Source organism: Felis catus, chromosome F1 (assembly GCF_018350175.1).
Source record: "Felis catus isolate Fca126 chromosome F1, F.catus_Fca126_mat1.0, whole genome shotgun sequence".
Classification (NCBI taxonomy): Eukaryota; Metazoa; Chordata; class Mammalia; order Carnivora; family Felidae; genus Felis; species Felis catus.
In genome coordinates, this window is record NC_058384.1 from 23,689,528 (window position 1) to 23,713,244 (window position 23,717).

The 23,717-nt window shown below is 38.9% G+C and overlaps 1 protein-coding gene across 1 annotated transcript in view; it reads right to left on the reverse strand.

Annotated features, from left to right (window-relative positions):
* The window catches only part of CF1H1orf21 (chromosome F1 C1orf21 homolog), a 146,191-nt gene that overhangs the window by 85,053 nt on the left and 37,421 nt on the right, over nucleotides 1-23,717 (reverse strand). The window contains exon 2 of the mRNA XM_003999255.6: nucleotides 22,644-22,738. Coding sequence (XP_003999304.1) covers nucleotides 22,644-22,738 — 95 coding nt within the window. The remainder of the gene's footprint in view (nucleotides 1-22,643; nucleotides 22,739-23,717) is intronic.

The window sequence follows — 23,717 nt, forward strand, 5'->3', positions numbered from 1 at the left end:
AACCTATGTGGTGGGTGCTAGTATTGTCTCCATTTCACAGATGAGGAAACTGAGGCCCAGAGTGATAAAGTCACTTGCTCGAGGCCCAGAGTGATAAAGTAACTTGCTCAAGGCCCAGAGCTAAGTAAGTGGCATTCTAACCCAGCTGTTAGCCACTTCACTCTCCTGTTCCGCTATGACTAGTTATGACTAGAAAAACACAGCAGGTACAGCGTATGTTTAAAAATAATCACTAGTACATTTGAGATAATAATGATCATTATAGCAACTACTATTTGCAGAGGACCTATTATTGCCAGGCATTGCATTAAGGATTTTAAAGGCATCAGTTCGTTTAATCTAAGAGCCTGTAAGATAATGTAAAAGTAAAGAGTTTACGTAAAGGCAAAGATACTGTAAAGATCATAAAGTTGTCCAAGGTCACCCAGCTAGTAAGTAGCAAAGCCATGATGTGAACTGGGGTCTATTTGACCCTGAAGCACAGACTCCTTTCTCTACTACGCTGCAACCCACACAGGGACAGGTCTTTATGTTCTGAATAACACTGGAAGATAAAAGAATATCGGGCTCACTCTGTGTTTTTAAAAAGGCACAGCGACTGTTTCCTTCCATCAAGGTTACCAATGCTAACAGCTCAATTCAACAGCTACTTCCCCCCTCTGTTGTCCGCTGGGTTTACCACTCCTCCCTTCTTCACATTCCCTCCTCCCACAGCTATCCTCTGATTTTCCTCCCACCTCACTGCCCTTTTCTTTCCATTCTTTTACCGGGCTGCTGCAACTCTGGCTCCTTACTTACTTGTCAGTGCTTCTAGCTTTGGGCAAGCGTCCCTCTTGTCACCCTATGATAATGCTGACCAAACATTACACGCCCCCAGATTTTTGTCCACATACATGTATCTGCATCTGCCTGCTAAGCACACTCACACACGCATGTGTACATACAGCATCTGTATCTCTTTCAAAGTGACTCGAGCTATTCCATTCAAGAAGTTTGTTCTTCCTTGCCCTCTGCATCCCTACTATATGTAGTCCTATCATAGTCCTTATCACATAAAGCCAAAGTGGTCTTTAACCCACTTATCTCTCCCGCCAGACTGTAAAATCCCTTATCTTTCACTTCACTTCTGTTTCTAAAACAAGGGAATCCAGGTCTGGTACAGATACCCAACAAATGTTTATTAATTGAATAATAAAAACAAGAGGAGCAAGAAAGCATAAAAAGGGCATTAATTAGATGACCATCCATTCTGAAGAATGAAAATAATCAAAACCTGCCAAAAATATAATGGCCTTGGGTGTCATTTTCATTCTCAATTCAATTAGCAGGAGTTTTAGAAAATAAAATTCACATTGCTGGAGAGGCTATCCATTTGACCTCTTTATCTTAGTGTTGAAATTGGCGGTCTCCAAACACTGCTGGAGGAAGGCACTAGACAATGTATATCAAAAACAATAAAACTATTTATAACCAAAAACCCAATGATCCTGGAAACTTATAGAAGGAAATAAATCAACAGAAGAAGATGGCTATATTTGGGGATATGCTTACAGAGCAATATATACTATGTAATAATGAAAAATAGGAAATAGACTAATACCCAACAGCAGGATAAAAGCTAAGGAAATCAATTTGAAGTACTTTTACACATCCATTAAAATTTAACATTATGACTATAAAGGATAATGGAAAATGATATAATGCTAAGAAAAAGCTGGAATGCAAAATTACATGCTGGCTATGACTGCCATTCTGTAAAAATTATTACTTGTACCTGAGCAAGGACGGAAACCATCTGACAAGAATTCACAAAAATGAAAAATGTTTTGTGATGACTGGATTTTGTTTATCTTTTAAAAATCAAATTTTAAGATGCAGGTGCCTAGGTGGCTCAGTCAGTTAAGTGTCCGGCTTTGGCTCAGGTCACGATCTCATGGGTTTTGAGCGTGAGCCCCGTGTCGGGCTCTGTACTGACAGCTCAGACCCTGGAGCCTGCTTCGAATTCTGTGTCTCCCTCTTTCTCTCTGCCCCTCCCCGGCTCACGCTCTGTCTCTGTCTGTCTCTCTCTCTCAAAAATAAATATACATTAAAAAAGATTTTTTAAAAAGATGTAGTTGCTCTAATATGAAATGAAACACAGGGTGAACACCGGTTCCACACTTAATTAGCTGTACTACCTTAGGGAAGAAGCCTAACTTCCCTGAACTTAGTTACTCATCGATAAAATGAGAAAACTCTACTTCTATCTCTTAGCAGATTAAATTATGTGATAAGCACTTTACATAGATGCACCTGGCACTGTCCTTAGCACTTTACAATAATACCTTGTTTAACTATCAAAACACCTTTTCAAGATGATGCACAAGGAGGTTCAGTAATCTACAGTGACAAGAGCAAGATAACAATAACTTTCAATAGCGTTCCAATGCCCATTTAATCAAATCCAGCAGCAACAGCAACTACAAACATTTAAATGCGTGTCTGCTAATGTGGCGAGCATTGCGCTAAGGGCTTTATTATTCTATGTAGCCCACTACCACAATCCGTTACAGAGGTACTATAATTGTGTCCTAGGACATTCAGGCTCAGAGAGGTTACGTAACATGCTAATGAGTGAGAGAGCCAAAATTTGAACATGTGTCTGTCTGAGTTCAGAGCCAACCAGGTGCTTCAACACCATGTAATGATGCCTCCAATTTTTGCTAGGATGGTGTACACAGCCCTTAAGAGCTTGAACGTGGCCCACACTCTCCTCACTTCAGATCTGGGGGAGTTTTCAGTTGCCACTATGACATTTTAAGTCCCTAGCCTTAGCTCCTGCTCTTCCTCATTTGGTCCTGCTCAAAACTGCTCTTCATCCCTCAAGGGTCTACCTCCCTGTTCCTCAAGAGGCATAATTAATTGTTCCTTTATCTGCTAGCTACCTACCTACCTTACCTACATATCTATCTATCTATGTATCTATCTATCTATCTATCTATCTATCTATCTATCTACCTACCTACCTACCTGACTATCTACCTACCTACCTACCTACTTACCTACCACCTATCTTTTAAGTAGGCTCCATGCACAATGTGGGGCTTGAACTCACAGCCAGGCACCTCTGTGTGCTGCTCTTTTAGACAGTAATTTATGTTTGTAAGTCAGCATGTACTCTACTGTCTCTCTGCTTCTTTACCAGGCTGTTTCATCCCAATTATGTTTCACAAAGGCAAGACCATGCTTTATACAGTTTCGTGTTCTGCTGTATCCCTGGCTTTAAGCACAGTTCCCAGGACATGATAAGGACCCAACTACTACTTGCTGAATGAACACTTCCAGCTGGGAAGATGTTTCCAAGCATCACCAGTCAACACTGGAGCACCATATGCTATGTACAAAGGATGGAACATCAATCAGGAGCTCACACTTCTCTATAGTGTTTGCCACAGAGCTTTGATGAAGGTAGTTTAGCTAAATGAGAACATAAAGGAGACCCCTCCACCATTCTGACTTCCCAATGTACTATGTCTGGGTTAAGCGTGCATAGTACAATGCATTTACTTGTTAGGCCTGTTAGCATATTCCATGGAAACTGCTTGCTCACTGGCTTGCCTTCCCCTTCTAGATAGGACTGTAGGTCTTCCACATACCCTAAAACCAAGGACAGTAACTGGCATGTAATTGGTGATTAAGGAATATTTGTTGAGTGGCTGACTGAATGAATAAATGAATAGGGTGAAAACATTTTTCTCTTCCTGGGTTCTTGAGAAAATATTTCAACTTGTAGCATGCTCTACCATACCAGCGCCAGACTTAAAAAAACCAAAACAACCTATCAATTCCATAATGCTCCTAGAATTCTGTATAAATAGTATATGAACTTAAATAGTTAAACTACTTGTCCATCTATGTTAAATCTTTCTACACTATCTTCAATGACTAGAAAAATCACTGGGAGCTCTAACTCCATAGAGGATCTATTTTTCTCTAAAAACAGAATGGAACCTTTTTAGAAAGTAAAAATGTTTCCCACTTAACATTCTTTAGAAATGCACAAAATAAAAAGATTCATTTGGTGGACATGTTCTCTTTATTCTGACATTGGTTCAGTGCTGAGGAACTATTATTAGAAAGCTCTCAGTTGAAGAACATGCCTTCAAAAAGGAAGATAAGATGTAGGATACTGTGTGCTCAAAGCTAATTTTAATTATACAGGCTATAGGGTTACTGAGATATGCCAAACATTTAGCTAATTAGCAGACTCTTGAGACAAGAGGGCCGCCTAGAGACAGACAGTTTTCCTCATTAATGAGTGATGACAAATTCTAGTTAAACACACATTTTTTACTTGTACTATAAATTCACTTTATTCTTCTTTCTTAAATTTCAATAACATGAACTAATTGAAACTTGAAATTTAGACATTAAGGCTAAAATGGAGATCTTCCACTTTAAACACAATGATCCAATGTCAACTACCATATTGGGAAAATTTAGGGTGGAGGGCGTAAGAAGTTATTAATGTTATGCCACTATATTTATAAGCTCAAGGACTTGAAATTCATTAGAAGACTCCATTTAAAAAATTCTATAGATGATGTTTAACAGAATAGTACAACATAAGTTAACAAGCACGGAAGCATTTGGAACCCTCTAGTAACTGGTACGTTTTGAGGGCCTATTACACAAAGAGAAATGAGGAAAACAGAGATTGAAAGAAAATAGCTATCTTTCATGAAGTATTTACTATGTGCTGCAGTATACTAGGTGTTTTACAAAAATCACCTAATTTATTCCTCAAAACAACCCAGGAAAATATAAATCATTATTCTTATTTTATAGATGAGGGATCAAAGCATATGGAGTTTGAGTAAGGTCATCTGGCTCGAAAGTAGCTTGGCTAAGTTTGATATCAGGCTCCTTTTCTTAGGCTCATTACAGATGTGAGCCTGTATCTGAGGAGACTTTACGAACAACATAACTGGCTTTTTGTTTGTTTGTCCCCCTGGATTAGATACATTTAGCTCTTTAGGTATTTGGTACTTACAAAGGTGCCTTCCTCAGGACACATGCATGAGGCAGATGTGTTTCTATGTCAGCTCTTCTTTCAGAATAAAAATTAGATCCAAGGACACTACCTAAATTTCCAACATCAGTGGGATTACCCACAATGCTTTTCACAGAAAGTGGTCCCTATGCATCCTGACATTTGAACAGGTTGGTGGTTGTAGCAGGCTGCAGTTCCCAAAGATAGCTCCGGTTATCTCCTCTGCCACGCAACCTTGGTCCCCATTAGGACGCGAAGGTTATTTTTCCACTCCCTTGAATATGGGCAGGCTCTGTAACTGTTCTGACAAACAGAATTGGAAGAAGCGCCACTACCTCTAGGAAGCCAGTTGTCAAGTGGGAAGCATGACTGCTACCCTCAGACCACCATGTTGTGAGAAGCCCAAACTATGCTGAAAGTTATGTGTAGGTTTTTGTTGATGGCCCCGGTTGAGCTCATAGTTGACCTCAACTGCCAGCCCTGTGAGGGAGTCATCTTGAACATCCAGCTGGGTGGAGCCTTAAGGTAACTGCAACGCCAGCCAACATCTAAATGTAAGCGTGTGAGATATCCTAAGCAGGAACTGCCTAGCTGACCTCAGTCAATCCACAGAATCACATAATGATAGCTTCTTATTTTAAGGCACTGTGTTTTGTAGTGGTTTGTTACACAACAGAAAATCAGAACAGTGGTGTTGGTTTTCTTCTAGAGTGAACCAACTATTTCTTTAAAGCAACTGAGAGTAGATTTGGGGGGGGGGGTGCATATTAAAATATCACACCTACCAGTTGTGGCTACGCAATTTTCTAGTTGAGGGTATTCCTATAAAGAATAAAGGGACTATGGAAAAGTACCTATATAAACATTCTTACATTTTAGGCTACTTCTCAATAAATTGGTCACACAGAGGTATTATGTTTTCAAAGCTGATGTTTTATCAAGAAAAGAGAGTGGATTCTCAGCAAAATAATTAGAAAATTCGGGGTTAGTTTACCATAATGCTGTCAAACTATTCTCCTTTTTTAATGCAATAACCAAACATGATTTAGTCCCTTGAACAGCCTCAGAATGCCAATAACTTGATTTACTTTTGCATTATCTGCCAAATTCCACCTGAGCTGATGAGAGAGAATTCAGCATTAAGGATCCCAAGCAAGAAAATAAAATGCTGGGAACAGAAGGATGTTCCAAAAACACTTGGAGGTTAGGTATAAGAGAAAATAATGTTTAGATAAAAAATACACTCTTTTCTAGGGCATGTCACAAGGCTAGCATGGATTTTTGGCAAATCTCTTCAGCTTCTGAATCTATTGCTTGTTTTTGTTTGTTTGTTTTAACAATGACCTTAAGGCCAGGTAAGACACTGAGTCATGAAAGAAAAATTTACTAGTATTCAAAATCCTGAACTTATTGGGGCGCCTGGGTGGCGCAGTCGGTTAAGCGTCCGACTTCAGCCAGGTCATGATCTCGCGGTCCGGGAGTTCGAGCCCCGCGTCAGGCTCTGGGCTGATGGCTCAGAGCCTGGAGCTCCTTCAGATTCTGTGTCTCCCTCTCTCTCTGCCCCTCCCCCACTCACACTGTCTCTCTGAAAAATAAACATTAAAATTTTTTTTAAAACAAAATCCTGCACTTATTAACCAAGACAGGGCAATGATATTTCAAAAAACTTTCAAATAACAAGGCAAGAATAAAGGAATTATGGTGCTTGATTAGCACACTCCATTCCCAAGGGGGGAGGAGAGGCAATTTTTTTAACTCAAGTTTTCTGTCCTTAACTTTAACAATAAGATTTAAAAATTATTGCCATTTTGCTAAGTAATGGAAATAGTTTCACAACAGTACTTTCATTGTATCTTTTGAAGATAAAAAGACAAAGCAATTTGTCCACATGGTGAATGTGTTTGCTTTCCTTGTTGATGAAGTAAGTCCTGAGAAGCTATATGATGGCTGGATTCACTCGTTTACTACACCACCGGCAGCAGAATGAAGTTTCCCCTGCTTCTCAATGGAGATGGAAACTGGGTGAATGTTCCTTTCCCCTCCATCACAGAAACATCCATGACAAGAACAAAAGCCACAAACATTTGGTAGCATGAGGTTTTGCTCTGCTGCAACTCCCCGTGTTTTAAATGCTTTTTGTAGAATTTCCTTTTCCTCAGTTTTAAAAGTAATAAATGTTCACTAAGGAGGAAAACATTTTAAATACAGAAAGGAATTTAAAAAAGAAGACTCTTCCACAACCCTGTGACCCAGAGAAACAACCTTTCCTCCACTCCTTTGATCAGTTAAAACCAACACCACTGTTCTGATTATCGAGTGTTGCCTAACAAACCACTACAACTACTCTTGTTTATTCTTTAGATGCAGTTCATGATCTTATCACAAAACTCCTGCGTATATCACAACGCTGATATGGGTTCTGCTTACACAATCAGAGCCCTAGGACAACCTTTCTTAATGCTGATGTGATTTCTTGGTTTAAAACACACACACACACACACACACACACACACACACACACACACACCCAAATGATGGAAAAGAAAAATGTCATGAAACAACAGGATAAAATTTAAATGAACAGATAAAACTAGAAGCTCAGTGAAATACAGTAGGAAGAGTACACTGTATAAATTCAATGATAATTTGATGACAAAGTAAAATTTTTAAACTAGAAGTTAATTTTCCATGGAAACCTATGGTATAAAAATAATTATAATAATTTTAATATTTTCAAATAAAATTCTAAAAATAAAACAGGAAGTTTTTAATAACCAACAATACATTTACAATAAAAGCTATTTTTTCTATTTCTCCCTGCAGGTACGTTTGTCTTTGCCGTAAAACAAAGCAAAATATCACACTATATTGCAAAAGTTTAGATGCAGAAGAGTCTTTGTTTAAACAGTAAAAAATTCACCACTGTTCCAACTCAGAAAATATTGTTATTATTAGTAGGTAAGTTCAATGTACTCCCAAACTGATGGATACTTTTAAGAGGTAACTTTTTAAAATAAATAAATTTATTTACTTATTTATTTTTAGAGAGAGTGCACACACATGAACAAGCAGGGGAAAGGAGTAGAGGCAGAGGGAGAGAGAGATAGGGGGAGAGACAGAGAGAGAAAGAGAGAGAGAGACAGAGAGAGAGAGAGAGAGAGAGAGAGAGAGAATCTTAAGCAGGTTCCACATTCAGTTTGGAGCTCAACATGGGGCTCGATCCCACAACCCTGGGATCATGACCTGAGCCAAAATCAAGATTTGCATACTCAATCAATGGAGCCACCCAGGCGTCCCAAGAAGTAACTTTTGAGAATATTTTCTACAACAACGTGAGTGAGACCAATAAGGTCCAGTTCAAAGAGTTTGTCTCCACTCAATTATCTCATTTACAAGGCTACGAGCTGCCCTGAGGGTAAGGCAGGAACCTTGTAAGTTTTAACGCTCCTGGTCTACAACACTGAGTAAAAGGTGTTCTTCTTCAGGAGCTTGAAACCTACTGAATGACCCAAACCTTCTAGCAGCCAATGAAGTGATACTTGTCCAGCTGTATTTACACATTTAATTAACACTGTTCGAATACATGATGAATACTTGAAAACTGTTTAAAAAATACTATTATCAGTTCTGTATCCTAATTGATGGAAGTGTAATTGTAAAACCTTGGTTTGCGAGCTCAATTCGTTCCGGAAACATGCTTGTAATCCAAAGCACTTGTATATCAATGCGAATTTCAAGAACCATTGGCTCAGTTGTGATCATGTGACACTCAGCGTCACTACTCATATTGCAAGACATAGCTCATTTACCAAGTTAAATTTTATTAGAAATGTTTGTGCATCTTGAGGAACATTTGCAGAACAAGTTACTCACAATCCCAGGTTTTACTGTATATTCAAATGATATATTCAGAGTGTGTACAGGACAGGTTCATCTTTTTTTAATTCCAGTATAGTTAACATACAGTGTTATATTAATTTCAGGTGTATAAAACAGTGTACTCTTTAATCTCCTTCACCCATTTCACCCATCCCCCCACTCACCTCCCCTAGGAAAGGTCTATTTTTTTATACTTAATTAACTGTCATAATTTAGAAAAGTTTTACATTATAGACAGGTTGTGAAGATAGTCCATAGAGTTCCCATATACTGGACACCCAGTTTCCTCTATTATTAACACCTTACATGAGGATGGTACATTACTTACAATGAATGAAGCAACATTGATAAGATATTTCCTTAGTTTTTAGGTGGTGTCCTTTTTCTGTTCCAGGATCCCATCCAGGATGCCCTGTTACATTTGTTTTTCACATCTTCTCATGTTCCTCTTGGCTGTGACAGTTTCTCAGACTTTACTTGGTTTTGATGACCTTGATAGTTTTGAGGAGTACTGGCCAGGTATTTTGTAGAATGTCCCTCAAGTGGGGTTTGTCTGATGTTTTTTTCTCATGATTATACTGAGGTTATAGGTGTTTGGAGGAAGACTACAGAGATAAAATGCCATTCTCATCATGTCATATCAAGGATACGTGCTACCAACATAGCTTGTCATTGTTAATTTTGATCACCTGGCTGAGGCAGTGTTTGTCAGGTTTCCCCACCATAAAGTTACCATTTTCCCCCATATCCATGAAGTATTCTTTCTAAGAAAGTCACCATGCACAGCCCACACTTAAGAAGTGGGAAGTGATGTTTTGCCTCCTTGAGGACAGACTAATACATACGTGATTTGGAATTATTCTGCATAGGAAATTTACCAGTTCTTCTCTATTTATTTATGCAGTCACTTATATCAGCATGGAGTCGCGGATATTTATTTTATGATTTGTATAAAGTAATAACATTGCATATTCTACTATATTATTAATTTTGTTGCTTCAGTTGTTTCTGCTCTGGCCATTGAGAGTTCTTTCAGTTGATTCTTGTGTCCCTGTGGCACACTCCATCATTGCGCTTAAGTGTGTATAAGTGTGTGTGCATGTTAGCACTTCCTAATTTTCTAGCACTACAAAATGCTCCAGGATCATCATATATATTCCCTAGCCCTATAATCAGCCATTTGTCCAGCCATTTGTCAGCCAAAGGAGTCCTGATTCCTTTTTTTTTTTTTTTTTTTGAGAATGGTACTAGACACAAGATCTGGGTGGTGGGTATGCTCGTTGCTGCTGGAGTATCATTGCTCTTAGGTCCTCTCAGCTGACAGAGCAAGAAAATGTGCTCTCTACATGTGCACATCCATTTAGAGACACATGTATCTACATGTATATGCATATATGTATACGAATATGTACATGCTTACTTATGCATGTGTGTTTACACATCTATTAATGGTTCTACCCGTATCCATCTGTATCTACATTAGGCTAAACATCAACTCACACTGATGTCTCCAACTCTGACCCCATTACCACAGGGTGCTTCTAGCCACTTCCTTTGTGTGTCCACAGCCTCTCAACAGTGAGAAACCTGGCTCCGCTATTCAGCCACCGCAAATTAACTATAGTGGTTTTAGAACTGTTAACTCTTAGCTCCACAGTACAGAGTATAGTGCTTACATAGGGTTACTTTTACTTACAGTCTTAACAGATTCCATTCATTTCCAAAGTTACTTAGGCCAGCACATTTTACCCCCACCACCTTCAGTGAGGTTATTTCATGTATTTGTCATACTATCACACTCCTTTGTCAGTCTACATTCGATGCTGGGATCTCCTGACACGTTTTTTTGTTTGTTTGTTTTTATTTTCAAACATTAAAGTTCACTCTCTTTGTTGTAGGTTTCTATACGTTCTGACGAATGCAGTGTCACGTATATACCATTACAGTGTGCTACAGAATAGTTTCACTACCTTGGGGCACCTGGGTGGCTCAGGTGGTTAAGCGTCCAACTCTTGATTTCGGCTCAGGTCATGATCACAAGGTTCGTGGGTTTGAGCCCAGCGTCAGCCGCTTGGGATTCTCTCTCTCTCCCCCTTCCCTGTGCACTTACACACACACTCTCTCAAATTAAATAAACTCTCTTTTTTAAAAATAAATAAACTTTTTTTTTTTTAGAGAATAGTTTCAGTACCTTAAAATATCCCCTGTGAACAGACTCCTAAATACAGAGAACAAATTGGTGGTTGCTAGAGGGGAGGGGGGTAGGGGGAATGGGTAAAATAGGTGAAGGAAAGGAAGGGGTACCAACTTTAGTTATAAGATAAATAAGTCACAGAGATAAAAGATACAGCCCAGAGAATACAGTCAATAACACTCCAATACATTGTAATAACATTGTATAGTGACAGATAGTGGCTATGCTTCTCCTGGTAAGCACCAAATAATACACAGAATTGTAGACTCACTGTGTTGTATACCTGAAACTCATAAAATGTATGTCAACTATACTTAAACAGAAACAACCCTGTGGTTCATGTAATCAACCTTCCTTTTCCCACAAACTCCTGGAAACTAAGGATCTGTTTACTATCTATGGTTTTGCCTTTTTCTGAATCATATAGGTAGAATCATACTGTATATATCTTTCAGGCCAGATTCTTTCACTTAGCAACATGCACATCAGATTAATGGCTTTGCATGGTTTGGTAGCTCATTCCTTTTTATCACTGAATGATATCCCATTACGTGGATGTGCCAGTCTGTTTACCCACCCATCGAAGGATATCTTGGTTGCTTCCTGTTTTTTGGTGATTATGAATAAAGTTACTAGCAATGTTCACGTGAAGGTTTCTGTGTGATCATAGTTTTTCTTTTTTGTTTTTTTAAGATTTTATTTTTTTTTAAGTAATCTCTACACCCAACATTCAGCTTGAACTCACAACCCTGAGGTCAAGAATTGCACACTCTGTCAACTGAGCCAGCCAGGCGCCCTGCTCATAGTTTTTCAAATCACTTGGGAAAATATCCCAGGTCTGTGATTGCTGGACACATGTTAAGACTATGTTTACTTCTGTAAGAGATTTGAGTCCATACTGTTCAGAAAAAAATTATATTTCTATGTATATTAGACATAAAATTGTAGTCATTCTGTGATTTATGACTGATTTTATTTATTTTCATTTTCTGTATTTCCCAAGAATGCTTTAAAGTAATTCAGGCAAGTAGCACATAGATAATCATGGCAAAGTTCATTTAAAAAGTACAATTAGATAAGAGAATGACAGGAGTAAACCAAATCCAATCGCTATGTACTGTTTATCTTGTTTCACGAGACCACCAGCTCCCAGCCGGCAGATTCTCTGATAGGAGCTTACCCACTGTGAGTGTTAAAGTGTCACACAGACTGTGAAACATTTCACTGTAATGAGATTCTCTGTTCTTTCCCTATAGCTGGTGTTCCTTGACATTCCTTTTCGGGAGAAGTCAAGGAACCTGGCTTAGCATTTGAGAAACCCAGACTCCTGTCAGGGCTTCTGGGCTTCACTTCTGATAACGAACCTTCTGCTTTGTTTCTGAGACTAATCCTTACTTCCTTTTCTAGTTCCAATCAACAGATTCTTATCTTGTTTCTGGTCTAAGTGCCCTCAACTGTACAAATCTATAAAGTATTAAAAAAAAGGAGGGGGGGTTGTCTCCAATTAAGCAAGCCCTGAAGTGGTTTAGTTATGAGAAAAAGTCTGTCAGTATATGAAAATCTATAGCATATCATCACATGCTGACAGGAACAAAAAAAAATGGAGTCAGTTCATTACGTTTTGGAAAATATCACTGTCATTATCAATTGTTTTAATTTTCAAAAAAGGAGGAAATTTGGCATCTCTTACCATACAGAGCACTGAGGAAATAAATTAAATTAGACTTATTATGAACACAAAGCAGTTACAATGGCATCTTCGTATATTTTTTATAATGTTGACAGGCTGAAACAATACCTCCTCCTCCCTCCAAAAGATGATGTATAAATTTTTTATGCCTGGTTATTTATTTCCATCTTTTCTGAATGACAGGTATAGAATCCATTGTTAGAATTACTAGGAACTTTTTATTTATTTATTTTTATTTTTAAAAATGTTTTCAATGTTCATTTATTTTTAAGAGAGAGAGAGACAGAGAGACAGAGCGTGAGTGAGGGAGGGGCAGAGAGAGAGGGAGACACAGAATCTGAAGCAGGCCCCAGGCTCTGAGCTGTCAGCACACAGTCCGACGCGGGGCTTGGACTCATAAGCCATGAGATCCTGACCTCGCTTAAGTTGGACACCCAGGCCTGATTGAGCCACCAAGGCACCCCACTAGCAACTTTTTAAAAACAAATCATGAGGTTGGCAAATCCTGTATCTCTCTTAATACTGGGTATTATATGCTCACAAATAAAGTCCACAAGAAGAGACACTTACCAAAGCCCGGATCGGAAACATTACAGTGTCTTTTGCTACTCTCACCTCCAGGGCATAAATGATTAATTTTGAGTGAATCTACCTCACTGAGTTTGCCAACTGATGAGTGAAACTTACAGGCTTTGGTTTTATTTTTAGCATCACGCAGGAAATAAGAGAAATACGAACAACCTGCAGAAAAGGCACACCACAGGGTTTTTGTTCTAGATGCTCTAATAACGGTGGTGGAGCCTTTGATGGCTCGCCCAGTAGTCACTCATTTCCCCTCACTCTGCTCTTGTAACTGGGCCACTTGAGTAAAATACACCCATGTTTCACTGAGATAAATAAATCCAGTGTCTAGAATGACCATGTGCACCACACAGAATCAAGCTTTGAAGAGGGTTCCTTTCCACTTTCTGCATAAGTATCAGGGTACCGCTCTTGGAGAAGAGGCCAAAAATCTAACTCTAAGATACTGTTTGTGTTGGCTGTACTTCCCAGGGTTAAATGGGGAACGTTTCAGAGGGTACATCAGAAGCTATCCGTTACTGGGCCGGAGAAGGTCAAGAGTAACTATGTTCAACAACTTTTAGACAGCACCTTGCATCCAAGGAAAGCATATTTAAAAGCAATCACATTTTGCAACAATGCTGAGAAAAGGGAAGTCATTATCAACACCCTCGATCTTTAAATTAGAAAAGCAGAGGTCTGTTCTATTTATTCTGTAGTTACAAATGCTGCAAACTGGCTAAAGCATGCGGTTCTCTGTCAACCAGAAATTAATGTGACTGAAACAAAACAAAACAAAAATAATAAAAAAAAAAACCACCCCAGCTGAAACACACCAACTAACCAAAACACTTCACAACAAGCTCCATCAGCCTCTCCACCCACTCATTATTCGTGCCACGTCTCCATGCTTGGCTCATACCATTCTGTTGCTTGAAATCCCTTTCTCAGCCTCATCTGCCAATGAAAATTTGCTTCCATTCAAGGCCCTGCTGCAATTGTGAGCTCTGTGAATCTTCTCAGATATCTCAGGAAGGGTGCCCTATTCCATTCTGGTTCTCCTCAGTGACTTTAAGGGTCTCTATCCTCTAATACAGCGTGTCTGTCTCCTTGTTTCTTGAGAATTACAGACCTCATATTCTTTTCGTGCCCAGACAGTGACTAGCTGCCAGTGAGAATTGAGTCCACCGAAATAGGGATTTATTCAAGAGATAGGATGTACCTGGACCCTACCACTGTGTTCACCTGCAACAGGTCAGTTCAGTGTATTAATATGGTAAAGAGAAAAGGCCATTTGAAATAAGATTTCAGTCATGTTTTGCTATGCCTAGCTTTCTGGATGATTGTAGTAGTTGCTCTAAAAGCCATCTTTGATTCCTTGATTTCTTTTTTTTTTTTTTTTTTTTTTTTTCAACGTTTATTTATTTTTGGGACAGAGAGAGACAGAGCATGAACAGGCGAGGGGCAGAAAGAGAGGGAGACACAGAATCGGAAACAGGCTCCAGGCTCTGAGCCATCAGCCCAGAGCCCGACGCGGGGCTCGAACTCACAGACCGCGAGATCGTGACCTGGCTGAAGTCGGACGCTTAACCGACTGCGCCACCCAGGCGCCCCTGATTCCTTGATTTCTGAATCTATTGAATATACACTTTGATGCCCTTTCTTTTTGGGAGATCGAAGGGTGCTATGATGATGTATGCTGTGCCTTAACTGTGTTTCTATCATGGAATAGCAACTAACCTCAGGAATGCATCCAGGTGTCCTTTTAACTAGTATCAACAATAATCACTATAATTTGCATTGGTCTTTATGTTTAACAAAGCACTTTTGCGGGCATTCTTTTGTTCTCATAACATTCTGTTCCTGAATCAGGAACTGAGCTTCTGTTCAACACTTAAAACTCAGAAGGCTGATTCAACAAATTCCTCATCCTCAGAGAATTAAACTCTACTTCTGTTCTACTCTAAAACAAATCACCACAGTGCCAGAAGAATCTGTAAGACCTTGAACGTGCCTGGCTCAGCGCTCATGAGAAAGCTAGCTGGAAAAAGGACGTCTTCCAAGAAAGATGAAGAGGTAGGATTCTTCCCTCCGATTGCTTCTACACCACAACAAACATAACAAAAGAGTATCATACTATCCAAACCCTCCATTCACAGAAGCTGTTATTCCCTCAGGAAACTCAAAGGTTCCAGTGATGAACCTCTCTACTTATGTAGAAGAACAGAGGCTGATGTCAACATGATAAGCATGAGAGAAGAGGGAGCGAATGGGGTCTCTGAGTTAGAAGCAAGTGAGCTTGGGGGAAGGGTCTTGTGCTAAAGTGACTGTTTCTGAAACGGTACCAGGAAGAGGTTTCTCTTGTCTAAAATCAGATACCCTCAAACCACTCTCCATCCTCACTTTTGGTTTGGGAACCCTCAGCCCTACAGAATTTCCACAAACCAGAAATTCTCTACCTCTGGTCCTGATGTCCCCCCACAACCCACCCACTCTAGTGCCAGCCTGAGCTCCAATCCAACCGACACCTGGAAACAGGGTGGGGAGAAAGAAGAGGTGCTTCACAGAGCTGGACCCTCTGTCTGGAATATCAGCTTTCCTCTTGTTGGTTTATTTTACCTTCTTCTCAAGAGGGCTAGGAATGTTGAAATGACTTGGGAAATTGGGACAATTCAAAGTCATGGCCTTTTGCATTATTTGGTTTCTAAAAACAATTATTTGACCTTCCATTTGAGGATGAGCACTCACAGATAAACAGTCATTCCTGAGGGCACCCTAGCCCCTTACCGGGAACTGCTTCGGCTGGGGGGCAGGGCCACTTTCCAGTTTTGGCCAGCTGGAAACCACTGCTCTAAAGACAGCTCTCATTGGTTTCTGGAGCATTTCCTCTAATCAAAGGTGTCTCCTAATCTCCAGGTTTTTAATTCTGCAGCTGGATGCTCTGACATTTATTGGAAATGTAATGTACTGGAGATATGCATGGGCTCTCACAAGCTCAGCAAGCAGGAGGAGGATGCGGCAACACCTAAAGTTTGATTCCATTCTCCTTTCCTGCTAAGACATATTAGAACATTCTTTTCATATCGTCATTTGATTGTACTCAGGAAGTGGTGACTTAGACAAGCTTGCTTTAAATCAATCCTCAACTCTATGGATAAAGATGAGGTCAACAGCTCCACCAACTATGACACAGATATTGGATAGAGAAGAATCTTCTCACTTATACAAAGATATCTGGAAATAATCAAAAAGCAATGTAACATGTGAAAATCTAGGAAATACATATCAAAAACAAAAACAAAACACCTCTCATAATCAAAGAATTTATCTCCTAAGGAAGATAGCTTAAGAAGGACAGATGTTATGGAAAATGAGATAATGTTTTAGCAAAAAGTAAGAGTAATCACTTTAAAACTAAAACTGGAATGTCTCTTATTAGTCAAGACATGTACTTTGGAGAAGGAAGGGCCTGAATACTGCCAAGTCTGGAGTAATTTAGCTTTAAATTATTTATATGCAGAATGGTTAACCTACATAAATAAAGCTGGATGATCCCTGAGCTTTCTTCTGCTCTTTTTCTGACAACAAAACTGAGGATACTTAAGATAATGAGAAAATGACATAATCCCACTTATATTACAGATTCCCAGGTAGTTAAAATTGGAGTTTTGTTATTATCATTCCCCTTTTAAAAATTAATTTCAAATCACACAAATAACGTACTCATATTTTCTTTAAGAAAAACACTAAGTTTAAGGGTAAAAAAAAAATCCCCTTTTACCACCATGTACAATTCTTTCTCATCCTTCCTACATAATCCAGCTCCACTGCTACCACTAGCCAGCAATGGCATTTTCTATGCCAGAAACCATGCTAAGAGTTGACAAGCATATCTTATTTAATTTTCACAACTTCCTGCTAAGGTGAGTTCAGTTAGTATTCCCACTTTCCAGAGGAGGAAACTGAGCTTTGGCGTGTGTACATCCCCCATTACTCAGGTACCCACTGTTAATAGTCTGGAACACATCCACCCTGGGTTTTTTATGAATCCCTATACATCTATGAATATTCACTGAAAATGTAGAGTGTTGCTGTTTTGTTTCACTAAAAATCTGAAATGGTATCATACTATACATACACAGTCTATGCTTTGCATGATTTTTCCATGACTGTTCATAAAGCTCTAACTCATTCTTTTCTAATTGCCTTCTAGTATGTACACAGCTATACCATTCTCCTACTGACAAGAAGACAGGTTATTTTCAGTTTTTCAATAGAAATCATGCTATAGTGAACAGTCTTGTGTAAGCTGCCTCACGCACATGGGCAGCTGCTTTGGGTGTACCAAGATGTGGAAGTGCTGGGTCAGGGGTGTGCATGTTTACATTTTAACAGATAAGCTACATTGTCCTCCAAGATGTCTGCCACTAGTATGTGAATACAGATTTTCCTCCACCTGTGCCAAAAACTGATGTTATCAGACTTCAAATTTTTGCCAGTCTAAGGAATCATGTTTTAATTTGCATTTCTCTGATTAAAATAAAAGTTATATTAGGCAATACCATCCAGACTGGTTATTAAATGGTAAAGTGAGTTAAAGCAGGGCAATATAAAAATGTATATATACATTAAGCATACGATTTTATTTTAAAATACATAGATGTTCATTTCCTCTCCCATCTTCTGATGTAGGAACAAGGCTTCTCCTTTATGTAAGGAAGCACAGACAGAGGGTCCACATGTACTTCCTATACTAACCACACCCTCTTAATGCACGTCCAAGATTCTCTGATTTGGTTTCTTAATTGAAGTGAGAATGTAAAGACCTTATGAAATAATGTGAGTGCAGAATTGAATTTAGTTTAACAGTAAGCTTTTTAGTAACGTGACTTCATCAAGACTTTCTAAAGCACTGGCTTTAATTTTCAATGAAACAGCTCTCTTTCACACTTGTGTTTCAGTGGTTTACGTATTACTTAACTCAATTACATAATTACAATGACACTCAACCAGTATAAACAGGTTTGGGAACCATCACCCTGGCTCTTGGGAAACACAATGAACTGAGGAGAGCACAAGCACAGAGGTGTTCTAGCCAGTAGCCCATGAGCCATCCGGGTGAGCACGCCGTGGGCTGCAGTCAACATCTTTCAGAGAGGGATTTAGGAGTCTTCTAATGCAGGGAGTTGGATAAGAAGAGAGTATCCACTGTACCAATGACGTGGAACATCTTTTCATATGTTTAGTTTACTGCCCAGTATCTTCTACTGTGAGCTGTCTGTTCATTTCATTTACCTGTTTTTTCTCATGGATTATCTTTTTCTGAATTATTTATAAGTGTTCTTTATAAATCTCAGACATTAATTAATCTTTTGCCTTCAATAGGTCATAAATATTTTCTCCCGGGCTGTTGCCTACCTACCTATTAACTACTTTTTTGTAGTTACTCTGTTTTATGGGAAGTATTCAATTTTGATCTAATGAAATAAACTACTTTTCTTTCTTCTTAGCTTTTGCTTTCTAGGTTTTGTTTAAGAAAACCTCCCTTGGCTAAGAATCTAAACATATTTTTTCTATGTTTCTTCTAATACTGGAGTAATTTTGTTATTACCAAGCTCTAGATGAAGAACTCAAAGTTGAGAAGTTTTAGATGTTTGACCAAAATTATAAAGCTAGAAACAACGAAGCTAGGATCTATACTGATCTGCATCTATATATAATCTTCAAAGGCAAAGCAACAACTTCACATCACCTTCTTGAAGAAGGAATTAAAATCTGAAAAAAGGAAAGTGGACGTTGTGGATATCTGACAATGCTGAAAATTGGGATAGATGCACATCTTCATATTGGGAATACATAAATGGTTGACATAGAAATGATTCATCATCACCCTCAGAAAAGCAGCACAATTTCCTCCACCCACAGAAACTGCAGCCAAAGTGCCCGAGAGGGCCACCACTTTGGTTTAGGCTCACTGTCTCTTGATAAGCTGTTATAAACGATCTCCAGCCATGGCTCCCCACACCAATCCACGTTACACCTACAGCTGCTGCATAAACTTTCCTGACTCATAATCTCAGTCTGCCAATCCCTTGCTTCATTCAAATCTTCAAAGGCTCCCGATGATCTACTGAATTAATTTCAGACCTCTCAGCTGGCCATCAAGGCTCCATATAATACTCCATTTACATTTTGATTGTAATTTCCTGCTGCTGTCCTACTGACACCTTCTCTTCTTTCCTCCCACTCCCCAAACAGGACCACGTGCTTATGAAATACACCTTGCATTTTCAATCTCTGTCACTTCTGCCTGGGGCAGCCTCTGTCATTCTATCCTCAAGACCCACTGCAAGCACCAGCTCTTTTGTGAAGTAGGTCCTGACACCCCAACAGACAAAGTCTCTGCCTCCTTTGATATTGGCAGTACTTTGTATTGTCTTCTCAGAACCAATCTTGCTTGCTTGCTTGGTTGATTTATGTATTTATTTACGTATTTAATCCAGTTTTATTTATAGCCATTTGGTATCTGCCTTGTGTACTACCATATAAGGACCTTAAGGTAAGGGTCAGTGGTTTCTTTATTTTGTGCTTTTCTGCAGAGTCTAGTACGGAGCCTTGTACCCAGAAGGCAATCAATAAAATATTTGTTGGAACTGAACTGTTCTCTCAACTTTACTATAAGCTCTTTAAGAACAGTGACTTTAAGTATTGGTATGTCGCTTGATACAAATAAGGGCCTTGTACATAATAGGTGATTAACACATATTTGCTTCAATAACTTCATAGTTCCGGAGCAAGATTTTTCAAAATACATGTAATACTGGCATTAACCTAAAGTATTCATTTAGAAATCTCTCGCCAAGTAACATAAAACAAAAAGGAAAGAAACACTGACCCTAACATTCTTTTCCTTCTATTTTATATGATAATGCCTAACTCTCACTAGATGCTTATCACGTGCCAGGCACTGCACTCCAAGCCTTGACAAAGATCATCTCATGTAGCACCATGAGGCACTGCCTTTGTCTCCACTTGACAGGCAGGAAGGTCAGAGACATGAAGTAACTTGACCCCACAGTGAGCAAGGGACAGAGTTGAGATTTGAACCCAGGCAGTTTCTGCCTCCAGAGCCCATGGTCGTCAGTCACCATCATGCCACACTACCTGGACTGAGTTTGCTCAGCCCCTTAATTTTAACACCTTGAGTAAAACAAAATAAAACAAAACAAAACTTTTAAAAATACTAAAAACAAGAACTTCTTGTCTTTTAGATTACTTTAATGGATGGAGGAATAAAGGATCATTAAACCTATTTCATCCACCTCAATGTAAGCTTCAAATTTAGGAGGTCATTACTTTTCTCAAATAACATGCATGGTCCATACTCTATGATGTATCCCAAAGGATGGAGTAGGTGACAAGAGAAAATACTACCAGTTAACTGAAAAAAAAAGCATTTAATTTTGGAAAGCAGTCTAGAAATGTCAGAATCAAAGATAACCATTTATTCCCCATTCTTTCTGCAAGTCTTTACACAACTGAAAGCTCTTCTTGGTGGTCTGGACTCTGACCGGCTGGCAGAAAAGGGGTGGGGGGTTGTCACAGATAGTCTACAAGTAAAAAAAAAAAAAAAAAGCAGCCAGGAATTTCTCTCTTTTTGAATTTTCATTCAGTCTGCATAGAAAAGCACTCACACCAATTCTGGCCAAGTACTGGAAAAGAATATAGTAGGCACCAAAATGTTGAGAGACTGAAATTAGAGAGAAGGAAAAATCTATATTGGCTTTCAATCTGAGGGCACAGTGAGGAAATCACAAGCTATAAGACAGAAGCCGTTGCTTCCCTTAGGACTTCAGAGATACAAGCACGCTAAGCAGGGATGGACTCTAGTGTTAGATCCAAAGAACAGCCAGACTGGTCACCAGGGTCTCTTTAGCCTCCGGTGGAAACATTAAAGATGAGATTTATAACTCAGCCTGGAATTACGTGAAGCAAGGACAGAATCTGACTTTTAGCAAAATAAAGTAGAAAAATGGCCACTGATGCTTCAACTACTAAGGTCTTCTACTTATCTATTCAAAGTTAGAAAAAATTCATGTAAAGTCTGATCAGAGTAACTTCCATGCTTAGTCATAGCTACTGTTTTCTGGATTTAAGTGTTAATGTTAAAATATACCACAGGTGTGATGAATCTCTGTGACTTAAGCAATATCTTAAAATCCAAGTCCCATTTATGAAGAAAAATTTGATTACAGAATATTTTCACTTTTTAAAAATGATCTAAAATATTCAGTTGTTGACAGCTTCAGTATTTCAAGTTGTAGTTCAGACGTTCAGAAAAGAACAGAGGAGAAAGAATTAGCCCATTATATTCATTAGTGTGTCATGGAAAATGACAGCGTGAAACACCCATACGCAGTGACCAACTCCCTCTGCTGTAGCCAAAATCATAAAAACAAAAACAAAGCACATAATGGAAAAAGGAGCTGAAGTCAAGCAAAACATTATATGACGTTTCCACCGTCTTAAAAATACATCCACTCAAACATGAAAAACATAGCAAATAATTAATCTCCAAATAAAATATAAAAACAATTTTGCTCTAACACAATGGAGTAAATGCATATCCTTAACAGTTTGTTACCTCTTTTAAGAAATCAGATAATATGGCAATTGACTAAATGTTTTTATAGAGATGGAATATTAAGGTGTAATATGTATACTGATTCACATGAAAGAAGGAGACTCCTAATTTCCTGTTTCAGATCATTACAATTCTCACATTAACTCAAAAGCCCCAATACCTTTAACACTGTGAACATGAAGTGCTGACTACTTTGATAGAGACCTATCTTAAAAGTACATCATTTTCTTCTCAAAGGCAACGTTATGAACAACACTCCATGTCCAGAGTCATGAAGCTTAGCCGTTCATTCTGAATGGGTCAGAGCTAAAGACGTGGAAAAGAAGAAAAAAAATATATTGGTCCTCCCTCCGTAAATCTCAATCTGACTTTACGCCTTTTCCTTTAAATTTAAACACTTTAAGACACTACTAATTTTGCAGTATTTCCCCTGGAGTATTCTCCATCAAGATTAAAGAAGGGCTATTCAGAAATGTACAGGATACAGAAGTGATGCTTGCCACTTCCAGGCAAGCTATAAATAGCAATGGCATTTTCAAGAAATCTTGTGCCGGCGTGTAAGTTACAATTTAAACATGCAGTGCAGATTTTATTACAATGGTGTCACCAAAATTCATTGTTATGTGAGCAATTCGATTCTTACCAAGTTTTCTTGGTTCCTGGCTGCTATTTTCTGCTCCTCTTCTGCCCCATTTTTCATGTATTTGACCTCTTCCACCGGTTTGATCCTATACTCGTCTGAACACCAAAAAAAGAAAAGACATTTTATAACTTTCTCACAATGGTAAAAAAAAAAAAAAAAAAAAAAAAAAAAAAAAAAAAAAAAAAAAAGCGTCAGTGAGAAAAGCCCCCAACAGCATAATTTGTTAGAGCCTTTTCCTGCAGCCTTTATTATGTGGTACATTTGGAACAATCTGGAAGACCCTTAACCAGCCTCTTTTTACGAGGTGCTCTCCTCTGCCTACTGGGAAGAGCTCAGCGCCATGAAGGCAGCTAATAAATGTGGCAGTGCCTGGTCCTTTCACAGACAACCAATGGCAGCAGAGAAAACAGGTTATTCCATCTCTAAAGACCATCTGGAATCTGTACACACTAGGGCATACCACATAAGGGTCTAAAGGAAGATTTTTTTCCCCATGAGAACATCAGTTCAAACTGCCTGTGGCAGCAGTATATTCACACCTTAATTTCTCTCTTTCGGAAAAACAAAGTATTGTTTAAGACTAAAGAGTTTAATTGATCAACAAATAGGTACAAACACTAGAGAACTGAGATTTTCCTATTTGTGATCCCTATATTAAACATGGAGCAGTCTGCATGCTGCAGTCTGCAATGACTTCATATGCTACACACACGTGCACACAGACACACACACACACAACTTTGATCTCTCCATAAAGTCACATGCATATAGAGCTACACTATCCAATGGACCTAATAGGTGTATCACTCAAGGCTGGAGAGGTAGTGGGCCCCTAGGTAAAGGGATCTAGACTTCCCAACAGCCAGGGAGGGAGTACAATAAACCTCAATCTCAATATATATCACAGGACAAACTCTAGACGACATGTAGCTAAAGCTCTCCTCCAGGGCAAGTGGTAATGCCGATGACGTTTTCATCAGATTCCTGTCAACAGGAAATGACTGGGGCACCCTAAGGTCCAAATAGGCGTGACTTCGAGTCAACCCATTTGTCGGAAAAAAAAAATCACAGAAA